General features: G+C 60.1%; 2 protein-coding genes across 15 annotated transcripts; both read left to right on the top strand.

The window, feature by feature from the left end:
* The first annotated feature begins 312 nt into the window (after nucleotides 1–312).
* NRBP2 (nuclear receptor binding protein 2) lies at nucleotides 313–7,927 on the top strand. 6 transcript variants are annotated; one of them, XM_035012109.1, is made up of 19 exons: nucleotides 315–681; nucleotides 1,187–1,309; nucleotides 1,384–1,485; nucleotides 1,598–1,687; nucleotides 1,853–1,893; nucleotides 1,980–2,074; nucleotides 2,196–2,219; nucleotides 2,291–2,374; nucleotides 2,450–2,505; nucleotides 2,588–2,683; nucleotides 3,607–3,612; nucleotides 3,703–3,835; nucleotides 3,930–4,032; nucleotides 4,151–4,201; nucleotides 4,276–4,411; nucleotides 5,439–5,492; nucleotides 5,595–5,658; nucleotides 5,757–5,812; nucleotides 5,899–7,927. In XM_035012109.1, the coding sequence occupies exons 1-19, from the start codon at nucleotides 559–561 to the stop codon at nucleotides 5,965–5,967; spliced, it is 1,506 nt and encodes a 501-aa protein (XP_034868000.1). In that variant the 5' UTR covers nucleotides 315–558; the 3' UTR covers nucleotides 5,968–7,927. The 6 variants fall into 6 exon arrangements, with proteins under 6 accessions (XP_034868002.1, XP_034868000.1, XP_034868005.1 ...); XM_035012114.1 differs by lacking the exon at nucleotides 1,187–1,309; XM_035012113.1 differs by lacking the exon at nucleotides 1,598–1,687.
* A 3,362-nt stretch (nucleotides 7,928–11,289) lies between these two features.
* Nucleotides 11,290–23,792, top strand: PUF60 (poly(U) binding splicing factor 60). Of its 9 annotated transcripts, none has more exons than XM_035012106.1 (12): nucleotides 11,290–11,394; nucleotides 15,778–15,861; nucleotides 18,149–18,244; nucleotides 18,359–18,448; nucleotides 19,386–19,436; nucleotides 21,625–21,786; nucleotides 21,869–21,961; nucleotides 22,113–22,326; nucleotides 22,406–22,596; nucleotides 22,737–22,872; nucleotides 23,046–23,281; nucleotides 23,367–23,792. In XM_035012106.1, the coding sequence occupies exons 1-12, from the start codon at nucleotides 11,371–11,373 to the stop codon at nucleotides 23,664–23,666; spliced, it is 1,677 nt and encodes a 558-aa protein (XP_034867997.1). In that variant the 5' UTR covers nucleotides 11,290–11,370; the 3' UTR covers nucleotides 23,667–23,792. The 9 variants fall into 9 exon arrangements, with proteins under 9 accessions (XP_034867997.1, XP_034867998.1, XP_034867993.1 ...); XM_035012100.1 differs by having other exon boundaries at nucleotides 11,345–11,394; nucleotides 15,781–15,861; XM_035012103.1 differs by lacking the exon at nucleotides 11,290–11,394 and adding an exon at nucleotides 11,619–12,307.
* The last annotated feature ends 759 nt before the right edge of the window (nucleotides 23,793–24,551 follow it).

Here is a 24,551-nt window from a genome sequence, read left to right as displayed (position 1 = left end):
CGGAGGCTTCCCGCGGGAGAGGGGCGCCTGGCTCCCAGCAGGACCTCCGGGGGCGGGCCCTAGACGGGATAGGCGGGGCCCCGACCGGGGCGGACTCCGTGGGGCGGGGCCTTAGTCAGGGACGGGCAGGGCTTCAGGCAGGGAGGGGGACTCGTAAGGGATGGGGCTCGCGAGCGGGGGTTCTGCCCCGGCGAGCCCTCGGGTGGGGCGTGGCCGTAGGCGGGGTGGGCGGGGCCCTCGTCGTCGGGCGGGACAGGGCGTGGCCTTGCCGGGCAATGGGCGGGGCCCGGGCTGGGCGCGGCACGGGGTCTGCCCTCCGCCGGGATTCTCCATTAGGGCTTTGGCCCGAAGCGGCGGCTTCGGAGGGGCGGGCGGGTTCTAGCCCCCCGGCCGGCCGCGCGCCCTCGCCTCCCAATTCCAGGAGCAGGGTGGGGGCTCGAGGCGGCGGCCGGCGGCTCCGCTCGCGCCTGGACGTCTGGGCGCGGGGCCAGGGCAGGCGGCGGCGGCGGCGTGGGGCCGCGGATACCACGGAGGGCGGCGGCCTGGGCCGGCTGAGCCATGGCGGCCCCGGAGCCGGCGCCGAGGCGGGGCCGGGAGCGGGAGCGGGAGGATGAGAGCGAGGACGAGAGCGACATCCTGGAGGAGAGCCCGTGCGGCCGCTGGCAGAAGCGGCGAGAGCAGGTGGGCACGGCCGGGCGGGGGGGGGGAGGGGGGACGGAGAGGGTGGTCGCCGCCCACCTCTGGCGGAGGGGCGGAGGAGGCCACGCGGGGCCATGGGCAAGCCAGGAGGCCAAAAATCTCTCCGCGGCCTCGCGCAGGCAGCCCCCCTAATTGGCCGGCCCTTGGACCCCTTTGGCCTGGTCCCCACGCCCTGCTGAGGGACCCCCAGTTCCCTAGGGTCCAGTCTCCTCCCAGGATCACCTCCCCATGCCTCTGCGACCAGACCAGCTACTAGCCCCATGAAGACCATCCTGAATCCCCTGAAACCTGCTCCAAAGCCCCTCAGCCCAGCCCTTGGATACCACTACTTGGCTAGTAGAGGCCCACCCTCCTCCAGGCCCCCAGAGGGGGTCAGGGCCAGCATCCCATGCTAGCTCTCCCCTCCAAGGATGTGCCTAGAGACCAAGCCCCCACTCTGTCTCCTGACACGTATCAGCACACTCATATCCCCCACCCCCACTGCCAGGTGAACCAGGGGAACATGCCAGGGGTCCAGAGCACCTTCCTGGCCATGGACACAGAGGAGGGGGTGGAGGTGGTGTGGAATGAGTTGCACTTCGGGGATAGGAAGGCCTTCGCGGCCCATGAGGTGAGGCCTGCCCACCCCTTGAGCGACCGCGCCCCACCCCCACCCCCACCCCGTGACCGCACGCCCCTTCCCAGGAGAAGATCCAGACCATGTTTGAGCAGCTGGTGCTGGTAGACCACCCCAACATTGTCAAGCTGCACAAATACTGGCTGGATGCCTCAGAAGCCCGGGCGCGGGTGAGCCATGGGCACAGGCACACCGCAGGGTGGGACGGGGCCACAGCTGGGGTGGGCGTGGGGGTGGTGGCAGGGACCCACCTGTAGTTGGCGGAGCCCGTCCGCTCCGCAGGTCATCTTCATCACAGAGTACGTGTCATCGGGCAGTCTCAAGCAGTTCCTCAAAAAGACCAAGAAAAACCACAAGGCCATGAACGCGCGGGTATGGGGAGTGGGCTGGGGCTGCATTGGGGATGTGGGTGAGGGGCAGCTCCGGGAACAGGACTGGGCTGGGGCCGGGTCAGGGATGCGAGGTGGGGGTGTAGGGTGGGCACCCCAGGCCCAGCCGCCTCTTCACACCGGTCCGATGGAGTCTGTCCACCACCAGGCCTGGAAGCGCTGGTGCACGCAGATCCTGTCTGCGCTCAGGTGAGGGCCTGGGCTTGCCCTTGCCACGCCCCTATGCCCGCAGTGCCCCCTGACCTGACCACACCTACTCTCCTTCCCTCCTTCAGCTTTCTACACGCCTGCAGTCCCCCCATCATCCACGGGAACCTGACCAGTGATACCATCTTCATACAGCACAATGGCCTCATCAAGATTGGCTCTGGTGCTGGCAGGGTTGGAAGGGGGTTGGCGGGGCGGGGGGGGCTGCCGGAAACCGTGGGCAGAGGACGCCCAGCGCCCCATCACACTGACGCCTACTCTTTCTCCCCGTGGTGGCCGGGCAGTGTGGCACCGCATCTTCTCCAATGGTGCGTGGGGACTCAAGGCGGGTGGAGGGCGCGGACACGTCCAGTCTGCTCATCCTCTGCCCTCTCCCCAGCGCTCCCGGACGATCTCCGAAGCCCGATCCGTGCCGAGCGTGAGGAGCTACGGAACCTGCACTTTTTCCCGCCAGAGTATGGTGGTGAGTCCTGAGTCCGGAAGCGTCTGCTGTTGCCGCCTCTTTCCTCCCCAGCCTGACTTGCTCTCCCCCTTTTAGAGGTTGCTGATGGCACTGCCGTGGACATCTTCTCCTTTGGCATGTGTGCCCTGGAGGTACTAGCCCAATGGCCTCATGGCCTCCCAGCTAGCTCACCCTGCATCTCTTCTCCATGCCTGACCTGGCCCTGCCTCCTAGATGGCTGTGCTGGAGATCCAAGCCAATGGGGACACCCGGGTCACAGAAGAGGCCATAACTCGTGCCAGGCACTCACTGAGCGACCCCAACATGCGGGTAAGCAGCTGGCCTTGCCCCTCCCGGCTGGCTCTCAGGAGTCCCAGGTAGGGCCAGTGTGGTGCAGGGATGGGCCCGGAGGTGCAGCGGCTCAGTGCCGTGGAGGGATGTGTCAGCCCCACTGCAGCAAGGCCTACCCACAAGGAGGGCCTTACCCGCGGTGCATGTTGGGTTTCAGGCCTGCAGGCCCTAAGTGTCTTTCTAAGGAAGGAGAGGCCAGAGAGGTACTCCATCTGTGAGCGCTAGTGTTACGCTTGTTTTGGAGACGAGAAAGAGGTTTGGAGAGGCAGTGTTCCACTCCACGTCCCTGCCTTTAAGCTCCAGGAAGCCAGCTAGAGGCGGTGTGGCCCCAGCTTATGTCGGGGGCGTGGTGGGGAGGAGGCAAAGGGAGGGTGGGATGGAGGCTGTGTCCACAGTCTCTCTAGGCTGTCTGGTTTGATCACGTGGCCTCTGGGGATCAGGGTCAGAAGTGATGGGGACTGGATGGGGCTGGTGAGAAGTGAAGCCAGAATAGACGTGAGGGGCAGCAGAGGACATGTATGTGGGGCGGGGTATGGACCCATCAGGTCATCTCCGGAGCTGGGTCTGAGCTGAGGCAACCAAAATAGCGATCTGTGGGTAGGCGGGTTTATGCTGGGCTACATGGACCTCCAGGAGCCTGGGCTGATCTGCTGGCCCTCTGCCCAGCACCCCTCCTCCCCCTGCCGGGACCGCAGGGCGGGGGCTTCAGTCCTCCCTCCACAGTGCAGGCTTCATCTGTGAACTGCGGATGACGACAGTGATCCCCTACGATTTCTGTGAGGGTTACAGGAAGTAGAGAATGGCAAGTTCTGGGCCCAGGGCCTGATTGTCCTACTTGTAGAATCAGGTCCCAGCTTGGCTGCTAACAGTATACCTCTCCCTACGCCCGTTCCTGCAAGAAGACTCCCGTAAGGACTGGACCCTAGGGGTCTGGGGACTTCAGGGGCCTCCTCTCCTCACACTGCACCCACTTCGGCCTCTCCTCTCCACGCCCCCAGGAGTTCATCCTCTCCTGCCTGGCCCGGGACCCCAGCCATCGGCCCTCTGCCCACAACCTCCTCTTCCACCGCGTACTCTTCGAAGTGCACTCGCTGAAGCTCCTGGCAGCTCACTGCTTCATCCAGCACCAATGTGAGAGGCCCGTGGTCTGGGGGCGGGCCAAGGGCCTGGGGGCGGGGTGTGAAAGGGCCCCCTTCAGGACCCTGAGTGCTCCTGCGGCCTGCAGACCTCATGCCCGAGAATGTGGTGGAGGAAAAAACCAAGGCAGTGGACCTGCACGCAGTCCTGGCAGAGATCCCCCGGCCGCCCCGGCCCCCGCTGCAGTGGCGGTGAGCGAGGGGTGCCCAGAGGCCTCTCCTCTCCACATGGCCAGCCCCCACCCAGTCCTGCCCCACTGGTGGGGCGGGCCGGCTGGCCCCCCTCACGTGCTTCTCACACCTGTGCCAGGTACTCGGAGGTCTCCTGCTTGGAGCTCGACAAATTCCTGGAGGATGTCAGGTGAGAGCTGCCGTGAGTTTGGGGAACCGGTGGCTACCAGGCCTGAGCCCCTAGCCACCCCAGTGTATCCTCAGGAATGGGATCTACCCGCTGATGAACTTTGCGGCGGCTCGGCCCCTGGGGCTGCCCCGTGTGCTGGCCCCACCCCCTGAGGAGGCCCAGAAGGCCAAGACCCCGACGCCAGAACCTTTTGACTCGGAGACCAGGAAGGTGAGCCCCTGCTCCTGCTGCACTGTGCCCATCTGCAGGCCTGTCCGTAGCCCAGAGGGGTCTCTTGCCAGGGGCTTTGAGTGCCCCCCAGCCCAGCACTCCTCCAGGCTGCCAGAAACAGGTCCTGGCTGACCCTGATGGGGGCATAGGAGATGGTAGGACAAGCTAAGATATCCCCTTTTCAGAGGCTCCTTGCCCCCTGCAGACCCCTCCCCCCTCCCTTGCTGCCTGACCCCCAGCCCTGCCCTCATCGTGCTGTGCTCCAGGCAGCCTTCATCGGAGAATCTCGCCTGCCCCAGGCCTCTCTGATCTCCCGCCCTTGGCTGGTTCCCTGACGTTCGTGTCCTGGTGTCTCCTCCACGGCCTCCCAGACATCGTGTTTCCCCCAATCTCTCCTCCTGTAAGGCTCCCTCCTGGCCAGGGGCCTGCCCTGATCAGCCTCAGCCCCTCTGTCCCTTTCCACGTCCATGCCTACTGGGTTCCAGAGGCTCTGGCTTTGGGCTTGGGTATGTCTCTGTGGTCTCCACCCCGATCTAGGCCACCCCCCTTTCCTACCTGGATGGTGAACCAGCCCCCAACCTAGCCTCCTTCCTCCTGGTTTCCCTCCACGGTGCAACCAGGATTCATGTCCTAACAGCTAAAGGTGCCCACAGGGATGGTGGAGGTCCTCAGCTGCCCCCCGGGTGTTCTGAGGCCTGGCGTGGCTGGCGTCCCAGGCCTCTGCCCCTTTTCCCGCTGACCCCTCCCTTCCACCACTTCTCACAGCTCTCTCCTTGTTCAGGTCTTCTCCCCACCTGTGAGAACTCTGTTTATCCTTCAGTGCCCAGACTCAGTGTCTACTCTTCTGGAAGTTTTCCTTAACTTGCCAGGCTGCTGGTAGTGAATGTGCTTCTTAGGCTCTCCTTAGAGACTTACCCCCATTTCCGGTCCTTACCGTTCCTTCTGCCCCTGAGGCGGCCTCTGCTCTTACTGCTCAGCTGCTGAGGTCCAGCCTGTGTGGGTGACCTTGGTCAATCCCTATCCCCAGGTGATCCAGATGCAGTGCAACCTGGAGAGGAGCGAGGACAAGGCCCGCTGGCATGTGAGCAGGGCAGGGGTTGGGGCCCACAGAGGAGCAAGGGAGGGGAAGCAGTGGGGGGGCTGGGGGACTCTGGGAGCCAACCACGCCCCCCTGCCTCCGCAGCTTACTCTGCTTCTGGTGCTGGAGGACCGGCTGCACCGGCAGCTCACTTATGACCTGCTCCCAAGTAGGCCAGGCGGGGACCCAGGCAGGGACGGGTGCAGGTGTGGGCCCAGGCGGTGGCCTCACATCTCTGTCCTGCCCCTGCCCGTGCTCCTGCTGCAGCCGACAGTGCCCAGGACCTTGCCACCGAGCTGGTACACTATGGCTTCGTTCACGAGGTGTGTGGGCTGACCCAGCCGAGCTGCAAGGGGGACACAGCAGAGTCTGCGCCCCTGTCACCCCATGCCTCCCTCCCACCCTGCAGGATGACCGGACCAAGCTGGCTGCCTTCCTGGAAAGCACCTTCCTCAAGTACCTCGGAGCTCAGCCGTGACCTCGCACCCCAGCCCCCAGGGACCAGCCCTGGCCACCCACATGGGGAAACTCAGCATTGGTCCAGGGCTCAGGGGACCAGGGGCTGACCTCTGCTTACACGCTTGGGGCTGATGACCAAATGCCTGCTAGTGAGGAACTTCTGCCTTCCACAGCTTTCAAGGAGGCCCTGGAGTGGGGTGGGGGGTGGGGGGTGGGTGGGTTTGGGGCCCATCAGGGGTGAAGGAGCCTGGGTTGGGAGTCAGGGGAGTAGTTAGGCCCCACATGTCCTTAGGATCAGGATTCCCCCACCTAGCCAGCTTCCACAACTCGCAGTCCCTTCCCGTATCGTCTATTTCCTGGCTAAGAGTTCTCCCCCACCCCAAGATATCTGGTCAGTGATTGAGCCTTCAGCATGGGGGAGGCTGCCCTGCAGGGAGCCAGAGTGTGGGGGTGGGGAATCAGTCCTGGACAGATGCCTGCCCAGGGAAATGCTCCAGACCCTGTTGGAACCACAGACCCACACCGGGAACCCCCACATTAAGCCAGTGGTACCATACCTGCAAGCATCAGGCACGATGCTGGGCACTAGGCAGGTCCACGACCTGGCAGGAGAAGCAGATGGCAGAGACACTTCAAGAGTCCCCAGCCTGACACGGCTCCTGCACAGCCCTCCAGCCCCTGCCCAGTGCAGACCCATCTTGGAGCCCTTTGCTGACTTTCCACTGCTCTGGGACAGGGACCTGCCACCCCCTCTGCAGACTGTTCTGGCCCCTGCAGCCCTCTCCATAGGGCTATTTTCTCTCCTACGTTCCTGGGCCTGGAGGGGTTGGGTTTAGGCATCCTCCTTGCTCCTCGATGTGCCTCCTCTCAAATTCACCACCCCCCATGTAACATCACTCACCCCCTTCTGTGGCAGCTGCCTCCCAAGTCCTGAGGATATCAGCCCCTGACTCCCTGTCTCTCCCACTCAACTCCCTCCCACCCCTCATTGCCCTAGCCTCTTTTCTCCTGGACCACCTCCCCTCCATCTTCAAATTGAGTTAAACGTTCTTCAGTATTTTAAATTGCATGTATAAACTTAGTGCATTCAGGTTTCTTTTGAAGTATTTCTTATTGTCAAACCAGGAAAGCTCACCACTGTGTTACTTCTCTTGTTGCTATAAGAATTTACCACAAACTTAGTGGCTTAAAACACCACAAATTTATTGTAGTTCTGCAGGTCAAAAATCTGGTACAGGTCTCACCAGACTAAACTCAAGGTGTTAGCAAGGCTGCATTCCTTTCTGGAGGTTCTAGGTGAGCCTAGAACTATTTCCTAGGTTTCCATATTCTACTCCTTCAGGTTGTTGGCCTGCAGGTGTCAGGCATGGCATGGGCACGGGCACTGGCCAAGAATTAATTTCCTTGCAACAGTAGGGCCAAGATCCCCATCTTCTTGCCTGCTATAAACTGAAGGTCATTTTTGGCTTCTACAGGCACCGCCATTCTTTGGCTCATGTACTCATCCTCTATCTTCAAAGCCAACAACAGCCGGTAGAGTCTTTCTCATGAACCATTTGTGGTTTTCTGCAGCCAGGAAAGCTTCATGTAATTAGGTTGGGTCCACCTGAATAATCCATCGCAAGTTCCTTAATCATATCTACAAAATCCCTTTTGCCATATAAAGTAACATTCACAGGTTCTGGGGGTTAGGGCATGGACATCCTGGAGAGAGGGTATCATTTTTCCACCTACTACATTACCCTAACCAAAAGCCAAAACAAAATTACCAAGGTGTATCAAATAAATCAAACGTACAAACATAATGAATCTCAAGTTGTCTTAAACATCTCGATACTCTACAAAGTTACTCTTTCAACTTAAAATAACAAATCTGCAATAACATACAAGTCTAGTTGGAAATCCTGATGCTATCTTAAACAATTTGAGTGTCAAATGCATAATAGATTGTACCCATGATTAAACTGAACTCAAAAGTATCAATACAATCATTGCTTCATTTAATCATGCTTATGTTGAGGTTTTCATTTTAACTTTTATCTTTTCAAAGTTATATACATATCATTTTAAAAGTGGAATGGGTTTTTTTAAAGCCAACAATAAATGATCAATGCAGTCTCCAGCACTTGATCCTTCCCAGATTTAACCCTTAGCTATTTCTTCAGGCATGTAAAATCCATCTTTCACAAACCACACATGCTTTTACTGCTTTTTATTGGTTTTTCTGCATAAGGTGTCCCCTGCTGGTGTCCTTGGAGAAGGGGGGGGGGGGGCGGGTCACTGGCCTCAGTTTCCTGACCCAGCATCATCCCAGTGTGGTGTGTATTATTACAGCTTCATTACTGCAGGTCTTAGCAGAGAACAAGGTGTCCTAGGGTTTTATTTACTTTCTTGCACAACTTTTTGTTTTGCCTGGAGTTAATAATTGCCTTTCTTTTTTGTTTGCTTAGTTTTCTATACATGTATTAATTCATTCTTAGATTCTCCTGCAGAAGTGTGAACCTCTCAATACTTGAGATTCATTGCACAATTGACTGCTCAGTTTCATCTTTCCCAGAGCCCCCACTATAACAGCTCTCTGCCCCAAGCTGCTTATTTTGGGGCCTGTGGCCCAGCTGTCAGCACGAGTTCCTCCTTCACCAGCATCCTGGAGCACCTCTTTTCTCCTTTTACTCGATCCCTCGCTTTCCCCTTCCTTCATTCACCCTTTGTTTGAGGAAGAACATCCTCCAAGTTTCCTGAGAGAGGATGCATGGGAAGTTATGAAGTCTGCCTATTTGTCCTTAGTCTACTCTTACACCTGCTTGTTAGTGTAGCTAGGCACAAAAGTTTGCTTAAGTTGAAAACTATTTCTTCCCAGGATTTTGAGGGTATCATGTGATTTTCTTCTAGTCCCAAGACTTCCCATGCCTTTCTGAATTCTAACCCTTTGTGATTTCCCTCCCTCTCTCTTCCTCTTCCTCTCCCTCTCTCCCTTTGGAAATGATGTTTCTGGATTAAAAACTTCTCTTTCATCTATTGTCCAGAGATCCCAACCCTTCAGTTCTAGGAAATTTTCTTTGTGTGGGGCATTTTTTGTTTGTTTTGTTTTTTGTTTCTGGGGGGGAGGGTTTGTTTGTTTTTGCTTATTTTCCCCTCTCCTTATTTCGTGGAACTTTTATTATTTAGATGTTGGAATTATCTTTTGAGAGGCACAATATGCAGTAGTTAAGGGCATAGGCTCTGGGACATCCTGCTGCTTCCTGCTGTGTGATATTGTGCCCCTACTTCCTCGTCTGTAAAAATGGGATAACAACAGTACCCACTCCATGGAATTGTTGTAAAGATCACACAGGTAACGTTTGTAAGGTAATGAGAACAGTGCCCAGCACACAAGCACTCTGAATCCCTTATATATCACTGTCAAATTTCATAGGGGAAGCTGCTACCAGAAAGTGGTGCTTGTGCCCCTACCCCCTGCAGTGGTGGTGGCAAGTCCCAGCCCATTCACCACTTCATCCGTCCCCCTCTGTTATGGAGACTGGTGAGGTACCAGGCCAGTTCTAAGCACTAGAGAATACTGCTCAGTGTGATTGATTATGTTTTCTCTTCTCTACCTATCAGGTTTTGTTTTATACATTCTGGAAGATTTCAATTGTATCTTTCAACCCTCCATTAATTGTTCATTTTCCTCTATTTTTAATTCGTAAGCACTCTTTCTCATTTGCTGAATGTTCTTTCTTTATGGCCTCTTGTTCTTGATTTTGGTCTTTGAAGTTTTTATCTTACTCCCAGACAGTTAAAATATAGTGTTTTATTAGTTTCAGGTGTGCAACATATTGTTTTGACTTTGGATGCAACATCCTCTCTAATATCTCTGAGGATATGGTTTTAGCTTTTCTTCTTGCTTTATTGTCTTCTGAGTCCCTTTCCCTTTTCCGTTTTTGTCTTCCTCCTCCTTAGGTGTCTGGTGATCCTGGGCTGCCCAGTTGCTCTTAGGAGTGGTATCTTACTGGTGGGGCTTATTGCCTGGTGAGTTTTGAGGCCAGGGATCTAGCCAGGCCATTCTCCTGAGCACCCTCCAGCTGCCAGTCTTCTTTTGAGCCAGGAGCTGCTGCAGAGAGGAGCTCTGAGGTTCATGGGTGGCACATGGGTGGCTGGGGCCTAGACTTGGAGCTGGGTGGAGGTGGGAAAAGGGCAAGAATCTCATTAACTCCCTGACTTTGGGAATAGGACCCTGGTCTGAGAGCCTAGCCACTGCCAGTAGGGATAGAGGTGTGGGGTCTCCTTTTTCCAACTACATTTTCACACACAACCCCTCGGACACTAACCTCCAGTCAGCTAAAGCTGATCCCATTGTCCACCTTTCTCCATTTGCACAATATTTCACTTCTGTGCCTTTACAAAACTCTTTTCCTATCATTTTAGAGGGGAGGGATGTGAAGAAAATATTCTGCCATGTTTAACTAGAGGTGTCTGCATTTTACTTTGAACCCTCCCAGGGTTGAGAAGGGACCTGCCTAACTGGGAAAGACACTTTGTTGCCTCGGGCAGGCTGAGGTTGCTGGACTGACACTCTCACTGCCCGAGCTTGCAGATGCGGTTTCATTGAGTTAGGGTCTTGGGGCTGGGTGTGACATGTGGCAGACGTCCAGGGCAGCTCAACGCCATGATGGGTGCCTGGAGCCTTTAAAAAATAGTTGGGAGGACTCAGGGGACCCTGGGTGCAGGCCCTCTCCACTGAATTGGCTCACAAGCCTGTCTTGAATTCCGGGTCTACCGACTGTAGATCATTGAATCCAGGACGCCATCATTTTCAAGACGCACTACTGTTTTACGAGTCACTAGGAAAGAGAACGCTAATTACACGAGCGCCCACCATCCAGTGGTAGGCACACCGCGACTCCAGAGGGCACGACGCGAAGAAGCAACTTGGAGTCTGACTCCGAAAGGAGGCCACTCTTCATCGCTCTCTCAACAGGGTCTTTCGGGCAGATGGGAGTTCTTCGCCGCCGGACGGGATCCGACCTTCCCCTGCCCTGCCCCTTACGTGCGAGCGGGGAGGCAGGGAAGTGGAGCAGCGGCCAGAGCGGGGCAGGAGGGTGGAGCGAGGGGCTAACGGAGACAAACCGAGGCGGGCCGGCCCTCCGCCGACTAAGGGGAAGGCCGGCGACGAGGCAAGGCACACTCAGCACCGCGGAGGCGGGGCGCGCGGCGCACACCGCCGCCCCCTCCCCTTCCGTCCGCTCCGCCTCGGAGCCTTAACTGTCCCCCCCACGCCGGAAGCGCATTCCTCTCTCTCCCCGCCCCCAGTCGAAGGCAAAGGGGCTTTTATCGCGAGACTTCCGTCCTCCTTCGGGCGCTTCCGCCGGCGCCCAGATCGCGCGAGACCGCGGAGGGAGCAGGAGCGTGTGGCGCGCGCGGCGGCCGCGACGGACGCAAGATGGCGACGGCGACCATAGCTCTCGTAAGTGAGGCGCCCGTGACCGTGGGCCGCCGCTCAGCTGGCGGGAGTGGGTCGCCGGCCCGGCCAGGGCGCCGAAGGCCCCTCGGAGACGCGGCGGTCCTCCCGGGCCCCCGCGGCTCTTAGTCGCGAGAGGCGGGGGCGGGGCGGGCGCGAGGGGGGCCGGCCTGCGGCCTCAGCTTCCGGCTCGCGGGCCGCGGCTTCCGGCGGCCGGCGTCGCGCGGCCCCGTCGGGGTGCGGCCGGCCCGCCCGAGGCGAGCGGCCTCGGAGCGGAGCCGGGCGGCCGTCGCACTGTGCTGCCCTCGGGTGCGCCTGCAGCCCGGACTTGACGGCGGGGCTCCCGGAGCGAAGGCGTCCCTGCTCGGCCGGGCGTGCGGGGCCCGCGGGAAGGAGTCTCGCCCGCTGGGCAGGGTGGCGGCCTCGGCGGCTTGCACCCCAGCTGGGGCTGCGGAGAAGGGCTCACCAGCTCACAGGGACTCCGTCCGGCCTTAGGAACGAGGGACGTGCTGTCTGAGCACGCGTTGCTCGAGCGCAGTGTGTTGGGGCACAACGGGGAACCGGAGGCAGTCCCCGCCCTGATCGGGGGTCTGGTGGGCACGGAGCCCGTGGACTGCGAGCCCCAGGGCCCTGCGCTCAGGGTGTTGTGGGCACCCAGAGGAGGGACCCCCTCCCTCCCCTGCTCAGTGCTCAGCTACTGTTTCGTGCATCGAGTGCGCAGCGGAGGCGGAGAACCCTTGCACACACCACGCTCCCCTGGTGAAGTCTCCCTTGGCCCTTTGCCTCCGTCCTCCGCTCAGATGAGCGTCTGTTCTCCTGGGCCCTTCATGGCATCACTGACCCTCCCTTTACTTACCGTGCCACCAGCGCATACCCAGAGTGGCACCGTGAAGCCTGTCCGAGAAGGCAACGTTTGCAGGTGGCTGCAGGCTGGGTGGAGAGGGGAGACATTTGGGGGTCAGGGGGTATGCTTAGGCTGGAGCTAGGCCTTGGCCAGGCCCTGAGCTGGGGGCTGACACCCAGGCAGGGAGGCGGGACCCATGTCACTGGGGCAGGAACTGCCTCCCAGGGGGAGAGAGGCCCCTGCTTGTGAGGGGAGCCCTCTGGGTGATTTTCAGATCGGCTCCCCTTTTTCTACCCCATCTTGTTTCCGGTTGAAGTCACAGGAGCAAGTGACCTTTGTGAGAGGGAAGTTAGAAAAGAGAGGCGGGTGGAGGACTTGGTTACTGTCCCAGAGAGCGGTTAGGACTGGACAGTGACGGAGAGGGAAGCTTGGAGACAGGGACCCCGACCCCTGGGGACATATGGAATGTGGAGGAGGAAGAGAAGCCAATGAGAGTGGGTGATTGGTCTCCCCTGAGCGTCCTAGGGCCTTGTGAACACCAAGCCCCGGCCTTGGTGGCTGCTCAAAGCTGTAGCTAGCAGCACCCTGTACCTCTGGAGACTGAGGGATGAGCTGGCCTAGCTCTACTGTGGCACGGTGCCAGACCCGTGCATCACGGTGGAGGGGGGTGTGGGCAGAGTCTGAACCCTGTACGCTGGGGTTTTCAGTAGGGCTCTTTGTTGCCCGTTGAATTCTCTCGAGAGGTTAACACGTGGAAGCTGTAAAGATCCAGGCTTATGTCAAATTCTGGGAGTGAGTTCCAGGCTGTGGCTTGATACGTTCCTCTTCTAACCTGTTCAGTGGACAGATTTCTAGGCAGCCTGTTTTCTTGTCGTCTTAGCTGGGCGTAGTGAGAGCCTGTTCTGTCTTGTGGTCCGTGCATGCTGAACAGTGCTGGTTGCTGTCCTAAGGTGTGGCTTCAGCTCTTCTGGGAGGATAGAGTGGCACTGAACTTGGCTGATAGTGATCTGGTAAGGAAGGACACAGACGGATGCAGAAGAGCCTTCCACCCGGTGGCTGCGGAAACAGGCCTCAGCCCCTTCCTATCAGGGACATAGTCTTCTGGTGGCATAGTGTGTGTCTGACTTACCAGACCATTCTTCCCTACCTTTGGCAGCTGGACTCACTCCTGCTTGGGGCCGTTACCCTTGGGTTCCATCTAGCAGGGGCACCAGACCCTCTGCCTTCCCTGGGGGCACCGTCCCTCTCTCTTCCTCCTGAAGACCCTGGTGTGCATGCTACCTCCTAGGCCTCCCTGGCTGCCTACGCCCAGTGTGCCTCAGTCCCTTTCTTTGCATCTTGTGCTTGATTTTCTTCTTAGTGCTCATGAACCACAGAAGTCCTCTTATGTAGGTGCCAGTTGGCATGTGTCTCGTCTTGTTTTTGCTGCATCCAAAGTGCCCAGCACAGAGCCTAGCCATCTGGTAGAGAGCAGGGCACCACGTGAAGAGGACTGGAACAGACGGAAAGCATACTGCAACGGTTCTGCTTTGGGGATTGGACTCTGGGTGTTAACACCGATGCTAATAATCACTAAGATTTGCGGCATGCTGGTCTTGTGCATGGATAATCTGAAGTACTTTACCTGGAGTGACTCACTGAATTTTCATGCCAGCCCCAGGACACAGGCCTGAAGAGCCAGAAACCTGGAAATGTTAAGTAATTACTTAACTTTTCTGGTTTTCTAATGGAAATGATCCTCTTTGTCCTGGGCTGTTGGGCAGTGCTGGAGTTTGGGTCCCAGACTCCTGGGCTGCGTTGCCTCCCAGAGGGCACTGCTCACCCCTTGAGGCACTGCTGCCTGGTGCTGGGGAGCTTTGTGACCACAAAGCCTCCTATTTTCATTGCCACAGGGTGACAGCATATGACCAACTGTGATAAGAAATAGCAGTTTTCTCCAAGTTTTTTAAGTATCTGCTTAGAACAGAAGCTGAGGCTTTGTGGGACGAGGAGCTTGGTTTCTTTGTAGGCGATGGGGATGTCCTGTGTGGCATTCTCTCCTGGACTGATTTTTCCGGAGAAGTCTCTTTTGAGTTGTGTTCTGCTCTCAGCAATGTCCTGTTTCCTGTGTTGGTTGTCACGTTAATTTGGGAGAGCAGGAAGTTGTTTACAAATGTGCCCTCAAGTTGGCTCTGTTCATGGGTCAAGGGACTGGATTGCTTCCCCAGACCTGAAGTGATCTCTTGCTGTGAGCCTTGAGAGGGCAGCCTCTGCTCCGGATGTGCTCCCGGGGTGCCAGGGGACTTGAGGCAAGCCAGACACTGACCCTCTCCCCAGCTGCCATACACCCACTCGGGGGGGACCCATGTCCTTTGGTTCTCTCTTCCCTAAGAAACAGTGGTGCTGAGTTCAGAGCAACTTCAGCCAAGTCTCTGCTTGGGCGTTAGCCACAGGTTCTGTGCCCACTGGCCACGTCTCTAGCACAGACAGGCTTGTGTTGCTATCTCCTTTGGGGCTAGAGAGCCTGAGACACGCTCTGACCAAGTCAGCCTAGCCTCTGGCTTTGTGCACAGGGCTACAAGGGTGGGTATGGCTGTCCCCTGTGTTCCTATACATCGGTAGGTCTTGCAAGATGGGAGTGGGGAAAGTGTATTCTGCTCTCAGTTCCTGCTGTGTAGCCCCTGAGAAGGTGGAGTAGGTCTCAGGGCCCTTTTACCAAGTCCCCCATGACATTGCCCACGACATTGCCCACCTCCTGCCCTTGGCCTGTCTTTGCTCCTGCCATCCTGCTAAGCTGAGCTGGGAGCTGTTCCTTCCATTAGGCTCTGCATAGCAGTGGCTCCACGGCCCCTCGGTGTGGGGTATGGCCAGGCTCTCAGCTGCCAGCCCTGGACAGTTTGACTGCTGGGGGAGGGAGACTTGTGCGTACAGACCACCTGCCTGGCCCTGTCATTCAGAGGGCAGCCCTCCTCAGAGGTGTCTTCAGGAGGGGCTTGGGGTGTGGGCTTGACCAGAGCCTGTGGAAGGCATTGGGACTGATGCTGAGCCGTGTGTGGGGGGGCGGGGGAGGGTTGCTAGAGAGGTTTCCCTGTCTGCCTCAGGAGGGGATGAGGGGAGATGGCCAGCTGTGCCCCTTGTCATCCTGTCTGGCCTGGCCCAGCCTGCTGGCAGGAAAGGAACTGATCTTTTAGGACCTCAGCTCTGTGGCCGGGGGCAGGTTTAGGCCCAGGGGAGGATGCCTTTCCTTGGCATGGGGCAGGAGCTCTCTTACCCTCTGTCCTGTCCTTTCCTGATGACTCCTTGCCAACTCCAGGCTACCTTAGATTCTGCCAGGGCAGCCCCTTGTGCCAGAGCCCTGGTCAGCTGCAGGTGTCCTGGAAGAATGGGTGGGGCGGGTGGATATTGTGGGATGTTAGGGGCCAAGCCAGAGCTGGGCTCTTCCGATGCCCCTGCTGGCCTCTCTTTCTCGTCCATGGGCACTTAGCCCTTAGCTAGGGAAGGGGAGAGAGGGCCGGGGCGGGTGGATCTCATGACTGTCCATTACAACATCTCCTTCCTGCCTGCAGCAGGTCAATGGCCAGCAAGGAGGGGGGTCCGAGCCGGCGGCGGCGGCAGTGGTGGCAGCGGGAGACAAATGGAAACCTCCACAGGTACTGACCTTAAGCATCCTTTCCCTCAGGCCCGCCCGCCCACCTGTCTGCCTGCCTGCCTGCCCGCCCGCCTGCGTGTCCCTGGGCCCAGAGAGATGCGGGTGGGGTGGGAGGAGCCCTAGGGACTCTTCTCTGCCTTCTGGGTGGAGTGCCCGTCTTGCTCCCTTACCGCCCAGCCTCCGGCCCGGCTCCCGCCTCTCCCTGTAGCGCCCACCTGCTTCTGTGGTGGCTCGCAGCCTCGTGTGTCTTCAGACTTTGGGCAGATAGTGACGGTGGTCAGGTGGGGCTGAACCTGAGCCATGTAAGTTGTTAGTCGTCCGTGTCCTACAAGATGGCAGCCATGCTGTTTCAGAATGTGATGGGTATTAAGAGCCAGAAACACAGATTTTCATTTGAAATCTCGAATTTAAATAAAACAACAAAGCAGAATAACGTGCAAGTCAGAGCACGGGGTCTGCGTGGGACTTGGGCCAGGCTTCAGAGGGGGCATGGGCAGATCTTGTCCTGCTCTGGTTGTTTCACCCTTGGGAGCTTGTCCTATAGGAGGTGGAGCCAGGCCTTGTTGCTGGGTAATAAGGTTCTTTGTGCTTTTCCATGGCAGCGTCTGCCTCCATTCGGTTCCAGTGGGGGCTCAACAAGGTGGCCTGGGGGCCTGTTGGAGCTGGGCCCTCCTGTGGCCCCCCCAGCACACTCAGGGGAGGGCTGGCCATGGTATGCATCCTGGATCCTGGGAAGTTGTGGGGGCTGAAGCAGATGGGCAAAGGGGCCAGGGCGTCCCTCTAGCCAGCCCTCCCCTGCTCTGGTTGATGGGAGAAGGGCCTTTTGTTTACCAAGACAAAGAAGAGATTGAAAAGTTTCTAAGGGGCTGGAAGGGGGTTGGCATTGATTACCATGGTGACAGCCTGCTCTAGAGTCAGAGCCCCTGGTTCTCAGGGCCTCTGTCCCACTAAAGAGAACCGGGCTTGGGGCCAGCTGGGAGGGCGGAGAGGACAAGCTTCAGGGGCCAGACTGGGTCACCAGAGTCGGGGCCTCCAGGCACCTTCTGCCCTTTGACCCTGTGCAGGAAACCCAGTACTTGGGCTCGTCAGGATGGTGGTTCTTGGGGTTTGGGTCAGCTGGCCCCTTCCTGCCTCCTTCGTGCCTCTGTCCTTGCTCATCACATCTGCATTGGGGATCTGCCTCCTCCGCCGTCCCTCCTAAGGCTGTGTGCTGGGAGTTGCAGAACATCCCCTCTGGAGGGGGCTGGCGGTGGTCTGTCCTTGCAGTTGCTGGGTAGCCCCAGGCCCTCTGAACTCGTGGGCAGGCAGGTGTGATCTGATCCCTGAGACACACACTCTTTGGTCCTGTGGCTGTGTTTTTCTTTTTGCTCGCATGGCTGTATTCTTTACCCTGCAAACAGCTTACAAATGAATTTTGACAGAAGGAATGTAAACTTAATCCTAGTTACATTGGATTTGTCTGCAGCGGGCTGTGCCTGCTTTATCCCCATCCCCCAGAATATCTTCTGGTCCCCATGCTCGCCTGGGTAGGGTGCTGGCAGGTCCACTTTTCCTCTGTGGCTTGTCTGCTCCTGGCTTCTCTTCCCAGGGGGCTAAGCACAGCCCAGGGAGGAGTTTGGTGGAGGTTGGGTGGAGCCCTCCTCTGGGCTGTTGTGGCCTGGGAGAGCAGCTCCAGGTTCTCAAGAGTGTGCAGAGATGGGGGATGGGGCGCTGCATGGAGGTGTGCTGGGAGGGAGGTCCTTTCCCTTACTGATCCCTGGAACTCCGCCCAAGCAGGGATGCGGAGTCTGTGACCCTGGCTGGGGCTGCGGGAAGGTGTGGGGGCAGGGGTGGACGCCAGGTAGTCCGGGAATGAGGAGTCCCTGCACATCCAGAGAACGAACCATGGCCCCTTTTCCTTATAAAGGATGGCCAGGGCCAGCTCTCTTGCATGGCAGGGGACTGAGGTTCTGGGGTCAGGTTTGCTACAAGAGCTGGGCCCCTTCTACTACTTGCTGCCTGTCTTCATAGCTCCTGAGGAGGCCATTGTGGCCTGGGCCCTGCAGCTGCTCTGGGTTGTCCCAAGGCCCCCAAGGTACCTGCCTTCCTCAGTGGCATGGGTCTTGAGAGAGACAGGCCTAGGGACAGCCACAGGGATGGCAGAAGGGCAGACCTGCCTGTCCCTAGGAATGGGCTGGGCTGGAGGCCTTGTGCAGTTGTAGGGGGAGATGGGTGGGGTGGGGTTCCTGGGGCCATATGAGGGAGGTCTTGAGCTTGTTCTTAATGACTTCCCTGCTCACCACCACCAGGGGACAGACTCCATCAAGATGGAGAACGGGCAGAGCACAGCCGCGAAGCTGGGACTGCCTCCTCTGACGCCCGAGCAGCAAGAGGCCCTCCAGAAGGTGAGAGTGTACCTCCTGGGGAATTGTGGGCATGGAGGGGGGGCAGTCGGCGGAGGAAGGCGCATCTCCCCACAGACCGGGCCCCCCAGTGCTCCTCACCGCCTTCTCCCGCAGGCCAAGAAGTACGCCATGGAGCAGAGCATCAAGAGCGTGCTGGTGAAGCAGACCATCGCGCACCAGCAGCAGCAGCTCACCAACCTGCAGGTGAGCCGCCAGGGCCCCACCCTCTGGCCTGGCGCTGGCTCTGCTGGAGGCCGCCCCACCCGCCTGGGCCGGGGAGCCTCCGCTGCCCCTCCCCGCCACCTCCACCTCCTCTTCCTTCTCTTCCTCCTCCTGTGCCTTTGGCCATCCCCACAAGGTGTTGTGGTTCTGTTTCTCAAGGACTCATTCTTGGGACGCCCAGGTTCCTCCGTGAGGCAGGAGTGGCCCAGCCTTACCCAGCTGCTGAGTGCCCATGGCCCCCTCCCCGCCCTTTCGCTGTAGCTGTGCCCGCACCCTGAGTTGGCTCCTCCTCTTGGACTTGAAATTGTCGCCTCAGGTCGCCTCTGCACCCATGTGGTGGTGCAGCATGTAGGGGCGTTCCTCCCTATCCCCACGGCCTCGGATAAGAGCCGTCAGGCCCCGACCCCTGCAGTGAGTCCACACCACCTGAACTGGGGTCCAGGACAGAGAGGACAGGCTGGGGGCGCCTCCAGCGGCACCCTGCTCTAGCCCTGTGGCCAGAAGCAGCAATGGCTGTGGGGAAGAGGCCAGGGCGAGGCTGACAGGTGCCTGGGCCTCGAGCCCCCCGCCCCCTGCCCAGCCCTCAGGGGATGCCCTGGCTCTTCACTGTGCTCCATCTGCACCCTCCTCCTCCTCCTCCTCCTCCTCCTTCTGCTCCTTCTCCTCCTCCCCTTCCTTCCCTCCTCCCCCTCCCTTCCTTCTGCCCCGCCGGCCAGGCTGTGGGGCGGGGCACCTGGGGCTCTGAGGCCCCCCTGGGCAGGTGCCGGCGGCTGGCCAGTTGGCTGGCAGTTTGGGAAGGCAGGCGGACCTCCCTGGCAGGGCGGGGACTCCGGGCCTTGCCGCTGTCTGAGTGAGGTGTGACGAGAGCGGGAGACTGCTCGGCTCCAACAGACTGAACTCTGTCTTTACTGTCTTTCAGATGGCAGCAGTGACAATGGGCTTTGGAGATCCTCTCTCACCTTTGCAATCGGTCAATAGAAATGCTCACTTCTTCCGGGGCTCATGTCCTTAGTCAGGGCTAGAGGGGGGCAGTGCAGCCCGCGTGCTGGGGACCTTGCTCCCCTAGCCGGCCCTGCCCGCCAGCTCGGGACGAGCGCAGCAGAGCGCCAGGCGTGGCGGGGCCAGTGGTGTGGGCGGGCACCCACCCGGGACCGCCCCTGGGGAGGCCTCCATCTGCTCTGAGGTCCCGCCTTAAAACTAACCGGCCAGGTAACTGCAGAGGGCAGCAGGCCAGGAGGGTAGCTGCCCACGCCAGGCCCACCTGCACCCATGTCGCCCTCACGCACAAGGCACAGCGCCTGGGCCTCCAGCTCTGCCAGTCTCCAGGCTGCCTGGGCTCCTGGGTCGGGGTCAGGCCCCCGAGGAGAGAAGAGTCCTAACTCACGGCCCCATCAGACCCTGGAGGGAGGATGGATGGATGGGGTGGGGGGCTGGGGGGTCCCAAGCAAGCAGCAGAGGGAAGGGCAAGGACTTGGTCCTCTGGGCCTGGCTGTCAGCAAGGTGTAGGGGCCATGCAGGCAGGGGCTGGGCTGAGCCCAGAGTGGGCCAGGGAGGAGGCAGAGGCGGTAGCTGAGACCTTGGCTGCCGTGGGCGGAGGAGTCTGGGAAGGAGATGCTCCTCCATCCCCCAGAGGCAAGCTGAGGAGGAGGCCAGGCCCCGCTCCAGGAAGTCTGAGGGGGAAACGTGGCTCTTTCCTGGGGGTCATCCCGGAGTGTGCTGCTCTAACGGGGGAGATGTGGCCCCGTTTTTGAGGGCCAGACAGACCCAGTGTTCTCTCTGGAAAGCCGCTGTCTGTGGGGAGATGTAAGGGAGAGGGCTCTTGGCCCACCTGTTGGGAAGCCCACACTGAAGAGGAGACGTACTCCTCTATCTTGGGGAATTTTGACCCGAGGGGTAGATGGTTTCATGTTGGGGTGCCTGGTGCAAGAGGGGACATAGTTCCACCTTTGGTGGTCCTTGGTCTCAGCAGGGGCCTGAGGCCTACTTGTCGGGAGCCCAGTTTGAGGAGGGCAGTCCCATTTGGGGGGGAGGATTCCTAGTTTGGGGGATATGTGGACCTTATTTTTAGGTTCCTCTCTGAGGGAGGGGAAGGCCTGGTCTATACACTAGGCCAGCTGGTGTCTAAAGAGGGAAACTGGTCTCCGGTTATGGGAGCCCTTTGAGGGTGAGGGGAGCCCCGGTTCATGGAGAAGCTAGAGCCAGGGCCCTGTCTTTGCCTGTCCTGGGCCTATGGTGTCTTCCCCGGGGCTCAGCTCCTCCTGGTGGCCCACTGCGTGTGGCTGTGGGAACCCCCCTGCCTAGCACATCGTGTAGAGGTGGCAGGGGTGGGAAGCCCATCCCTGAGGGTGTGGAGAGGTCCCTTGGCCCAAGCTGGCCCCAGTGCAGGGGCAGTGTTTGCCCAAGCAGAGCTCTGGGCCTGCTGGGCGTGTTATCTCCCTGCTCCAAGGAGCCCTGGGGCTTCTCTTTTTGGCAGCTCTGCCACCTTCTGATGTTCCTGGGGGCTGGGTCTTGTGGCTGCAGATGTGAGCTCCAGCCAGCCCTTTTTTGTCAGGTGTTCAACACACTGGGGGGCTTGCAAAATGCTAAGCCCCTACCTGAGTTGGCCCTGCATGAGCAGCTGCTCTTTGTTCTCTCTCCAGGGAGCCCCCATCTGGGCTCCTGACCTCCTCCCCTGGGCTCTCTTCTGGGCAGTAGCTGCCCTGTCTTCTGCCCCCTCTCTTGCCTCCACACTAGTGGGTCCCTCCAGCTTGGATGGCTTCCCCTTCCCTCTTCCGTCGGAGCACTTGACCAGGACCCTAGGAGGATCTTCCAGCCCAGCTTGGGGTACCTGGCCCCCAGACTGGAAGGTGGGCAGGGTGGGAGGGCGTGCAGCCCTGCCTCCCGACCGCCTGTCAGCTTTGCTGCCAGTCTGCCCAGGACCTGGATGGGCCGGGGTGCGTCCATGTCCTGCCTTTGGGCCTGGCCTTCCTTCCTGGGGGTAGGGTCCTGTTGACCCCTGCTACCCTGACTACAGGAGCGGAGCCTGCACCGTGCTGCCGCATGGGGAGCCCTCCCCACAGCGGAGCTGGGTAGGTGGGCCAGGAGGGGAGTGGGCTGCTCAGCCTCTTGCCACCCCCTCACAAGCCAGTGGCTCTCTCTCCCCTTGTGTCCTGCTCCAGATGGCAGCTCAGCGGCAACGGGCACTGGCCATCATGTGCCGGGTCTACGTGGGTTCCATCTACTATGAGCTTGGGGAGGACACCATTCGCCAGGCTTTTGCTCCCTTTGGACCCATCAAGAGCATTGACATGTCCTGGGACTCTGTCACCATGAAGCACAAGGTGGGCTTTAGTCTGCCCCTCCCCATCCCCCACCCTCCCCACCTTGGGCTCTGTTGGCCTCACGGCACGTTCCTGCACCCAGGGCTTTGCCTTTGTGGAGTATGAGGTCCCAGAAGCCGCACAGCTCGCCTTGGAGCAGATGAACTCGGTGATGCTGGGAGGCAGGAACATTAAGGTGAGGGCCAAGGAGGTGGGCCTCAGGGCTGGCACATCAGTGTGCTCTGTTCAGTCAGCCGGGTGAGGCAGAGCAGCCTGTCCAGAAGCCTGAAGGCTGACGTGGCCAGGCCTGTGCTGACTGGGGGCTTTGTGCCCTGCCTCTCTCCCAGGTGGGCAGACCCAGCAACATAGGGCAGGCCCAGCCTATCATAGACCAGCTGGCTGAGGAGGCACGAGCTTTCAACCGCATCTATGTGGCTTCTGTGCACCAGGACCTTTCAGATGATGACATCAAGAGTGTATTTGAGGCCTTTGGCAAGATCAAATCTTGCACGCTCGCCCGGGACCCTACAACTGGCAAGCACAAAGGTTATGGTTTCATTGGTGAGTTCGGAGAGACTGTGGTGAGGGCAGGGCCCACCTGGCACGGTGGCTGACCCTCACTGCTGTTCCTGCCCTGCAGAGTATGAGAAGGCCCAGTCGTCCCAGGATGCCGTGTCTTCCATGAACCTCTTTGATCTGGGTGGCCAGTACTTGCGAGTGGGCAAGGCTGTCACCCCCCCGATGCCCCTGCTTACACCTGCCACACCTGGGGGCCTCCCACCTGCTGCTGCTGTGGCTGCAGCTGCGGCCACAGCCAAGATCACAGCTCAGGTGAGGGCGGGTCCGGTCGCATAGTTCACTTGGTGGGGACAGCTCCTCCCTCCCTCATCCTCTGGGGGTTGGCTCTTTGTGTGGTCTTGAGCGGAGGCAGCCAGACTGGGGACTGAGTGTGGTGGCCTTCTGGGTTGCAGGAAGCAGTGGCTGGAGCAGCGGTGCTGGGTACCCTGGCCACGCCTGGACTGGTGTCCCCTGCACTGACTCTGGCCCAGCCTCTGGGGGCTTTGCCCCAGGCTGTCATGGCTGCCCAGGCCCCGGGAGTCATCACAGGTGAGCCTGGGTGGGTCAGGCCTTCCCTCCTTCCCCTGCCAGTCCTCTGGGCATGGCCCTCTGCGCCCCAGGTAAGACATTGCTCAGTCACGGCTGAGTGGTGCTGGGGCACCTTCCTGGGAAGGGCAGAGATGGGGGGAGTGTGACTGCTGGACCTGGTGGGTTTGCTGCAGGTGTGACCCCAGCCCGGCCTCCCATTCCGGTCACCATCCCCTCTGTGGGAGTGGTAAACCCCATCCTGGCCAGCCCTCCAACGCTGGGTCTCCTGGAGCCCAAGAAGGAGAAGGAAGAGGAGGAGCTGTTTCCCGAGTCAGAGCGGCCAGAGATGCTGAGTGAGCAGGAGCACATGAGCATCTCGGGCAGCAGCGCCCGCCACATGGTGATGCAGAAGCTGCTCCGCAAGCAGGAGGTGCGCCGCCGGGGCCAGTGGGGCGGCCGGGGGGGAGGGGAGTGGTCCAGCCAGCCATAACTCAGCCGTCCCCTCCCCCACACAGTCCACAGTGATGGTTCTGCGCAACATGGTGGACCCCAAGGACATCGACGACGACCTGGAGGGGGAGGTGACCGAGGAGTGTGGCAAGTTTGGTGCTGTCAACCGCGTCATCATCTACCAGGAGAAGCAGGGCGAGGAGGAGGATGCGGAGATTATCGTCAAGATTTTTGTGGAGTTTTCCATAGCCTCCGAGACTCACAAGGCTATCCAGGCCCTCAATGGGCGCTGGTTTGCTGGCCGCAAGGTGGTGGCTGAAGTGTATGACCAGGAGCGTTTTGATAACAGTGACCTTTCTGCGTGACCTTGGCCCGGTTGCCTGGACTTGCACTTGCTCCTTGTTTCCTCTGGGTTTTCTAGTGATGTGTTGGGGTCTCAGGCCCAGCCGCCCGCGGGGGGATAAAGGTGCAGATGCCGTTGGCCCTCGACATCCCTGTGTGGCAGTGGTCCTGTGCTTCTGGGCTCCCGGGGGCCGGGGCGAGGCGGGAGGGCCGGCCGCAGAGGGCGCAGGGGCTCCCCTGCCGCCGGGGGAGGGCGGGGGGCAACCCACCCCACCCCACCCGTCCCCGGTATCCCCTGTTCCCGCCGAGTGCTGGGAGAAGCCTGTAGATGAAGCGGGTTGGGGGGCGGCTGGCCGGCCGCGGTGGGGGTCGCGGGGCCGACCCTAGGGAGGGGGCCGAGGCGGAGGGGCCCCAGGAAGCCTCTGGACAGCCCGCGGGAGCCCGGTTCTTAGGCGGACCTCACGTCCCGCCGTGCTTTGCGCCCGCGGACGGAGCGGAGCTTCCCGGCAGGCTGTGCGCGGGGCCGCTACGGGTTCTCGGAGGCGCCGGCACCGCGGGGCCTTGTGGGGGTTGCAGTTCCCGGCCGCGATGGGCGGCGAGGGCGGGCCTCGGCTTCCCGGCGGGCTGCGCGGCGGCCGGCGGTTGTCGGCGGGGCAGTCCGGCGGGCAGCGGCGGCTGTTCCGGCTGCGGCACAGCGGCGGACGAGCGGGCTGGCCGGGATGCGGGGCCGCCGCCTCCCCAGAGCCTGAGCGCCCGCCGGGCCGCGCGCCCACCCCTGCCCCCGGCCCCCACCTCTCCGCCCCCCCCACGCACACCCTCACCCCCGCCTCCGGCCGCCGCGGGCCGAGCGTTCCGAGCGCGGCCCGGGCCCTGCGCCGCCGCCGCCGCCGCCGCCGCCCCGCCCCTCC

The sequence above is a fragment of the Mirounga leonina genome, unplaced genomic scaffold (assembly GCF_011800145.1).
Source record: "Mirounga leonina isolate KUSES-001 unplaced genomic scaffold, KU_Mleo_1.0 Mir_165, whole genome shotgun sequence".
In the NCBI taxonomy this organism is placed as follows: domain Eukaryota; kingdom Metazoa; phylum Chordata; class Mammalia; order Carnivora; family Phocidae; genus Mirounga; species Mirounga leonina.
Note: the sequence above shows the minus strand (reverse complement) of the source record. Positions and strands in the feature narration are given on the sequence as shown.

What these genes read in the sequence shown, in the direction of transcription:
- NRBP2 (XM_035012109.1), top strand. Translation starts at nt 559, where the DNA reads ATGGCGGCCCCGGAGCCGGCGCCGAGGCGGGGCCGGGAGCGGGAGCGG. An exon ending in GCACCGCATCTTCTCCAATG is followed by an intron (nt 2,220 to 2,290) that starts GTGCGTGGGGAC and finishes CCCTCTCCCCAG; the next exon opens with CGCTCCCGGACGATCTCCGA. An exon ending in ACTATGGCTTCGTTCACGAG is followed by an intron (nt 5,813 to 5,898) that starts GTGTGTGGGCTG and finishes CCCACCCTGCAG; the next exon opens with GATGACCGGACCAAGCTGGC.
- PUF60 (XM_035012106.1), top strand. Translation starts at nt 11,371, where the DNA reads ATGGCGACGGCGACCATAGCTCTC. An exon ending in AGCAAGAGGCCCTCCAGAAG is followed by an intron (nt 18,245 to 18,358) that starts GTGAGAGTGTAC and finishes CTTCTCCCGCAG; the next exon opens with GCCAAGAAGTACGCCATGGA. An exon ending in GGCCCCGGGAGTCATCACAG is followed by an intron (nt 22,873 to 23,045) that starts GTGAGCCTGGGT and finishes GGTTTGCTGCAG; the next exon opens with GTGTGACCCCAGCCCGGCCT.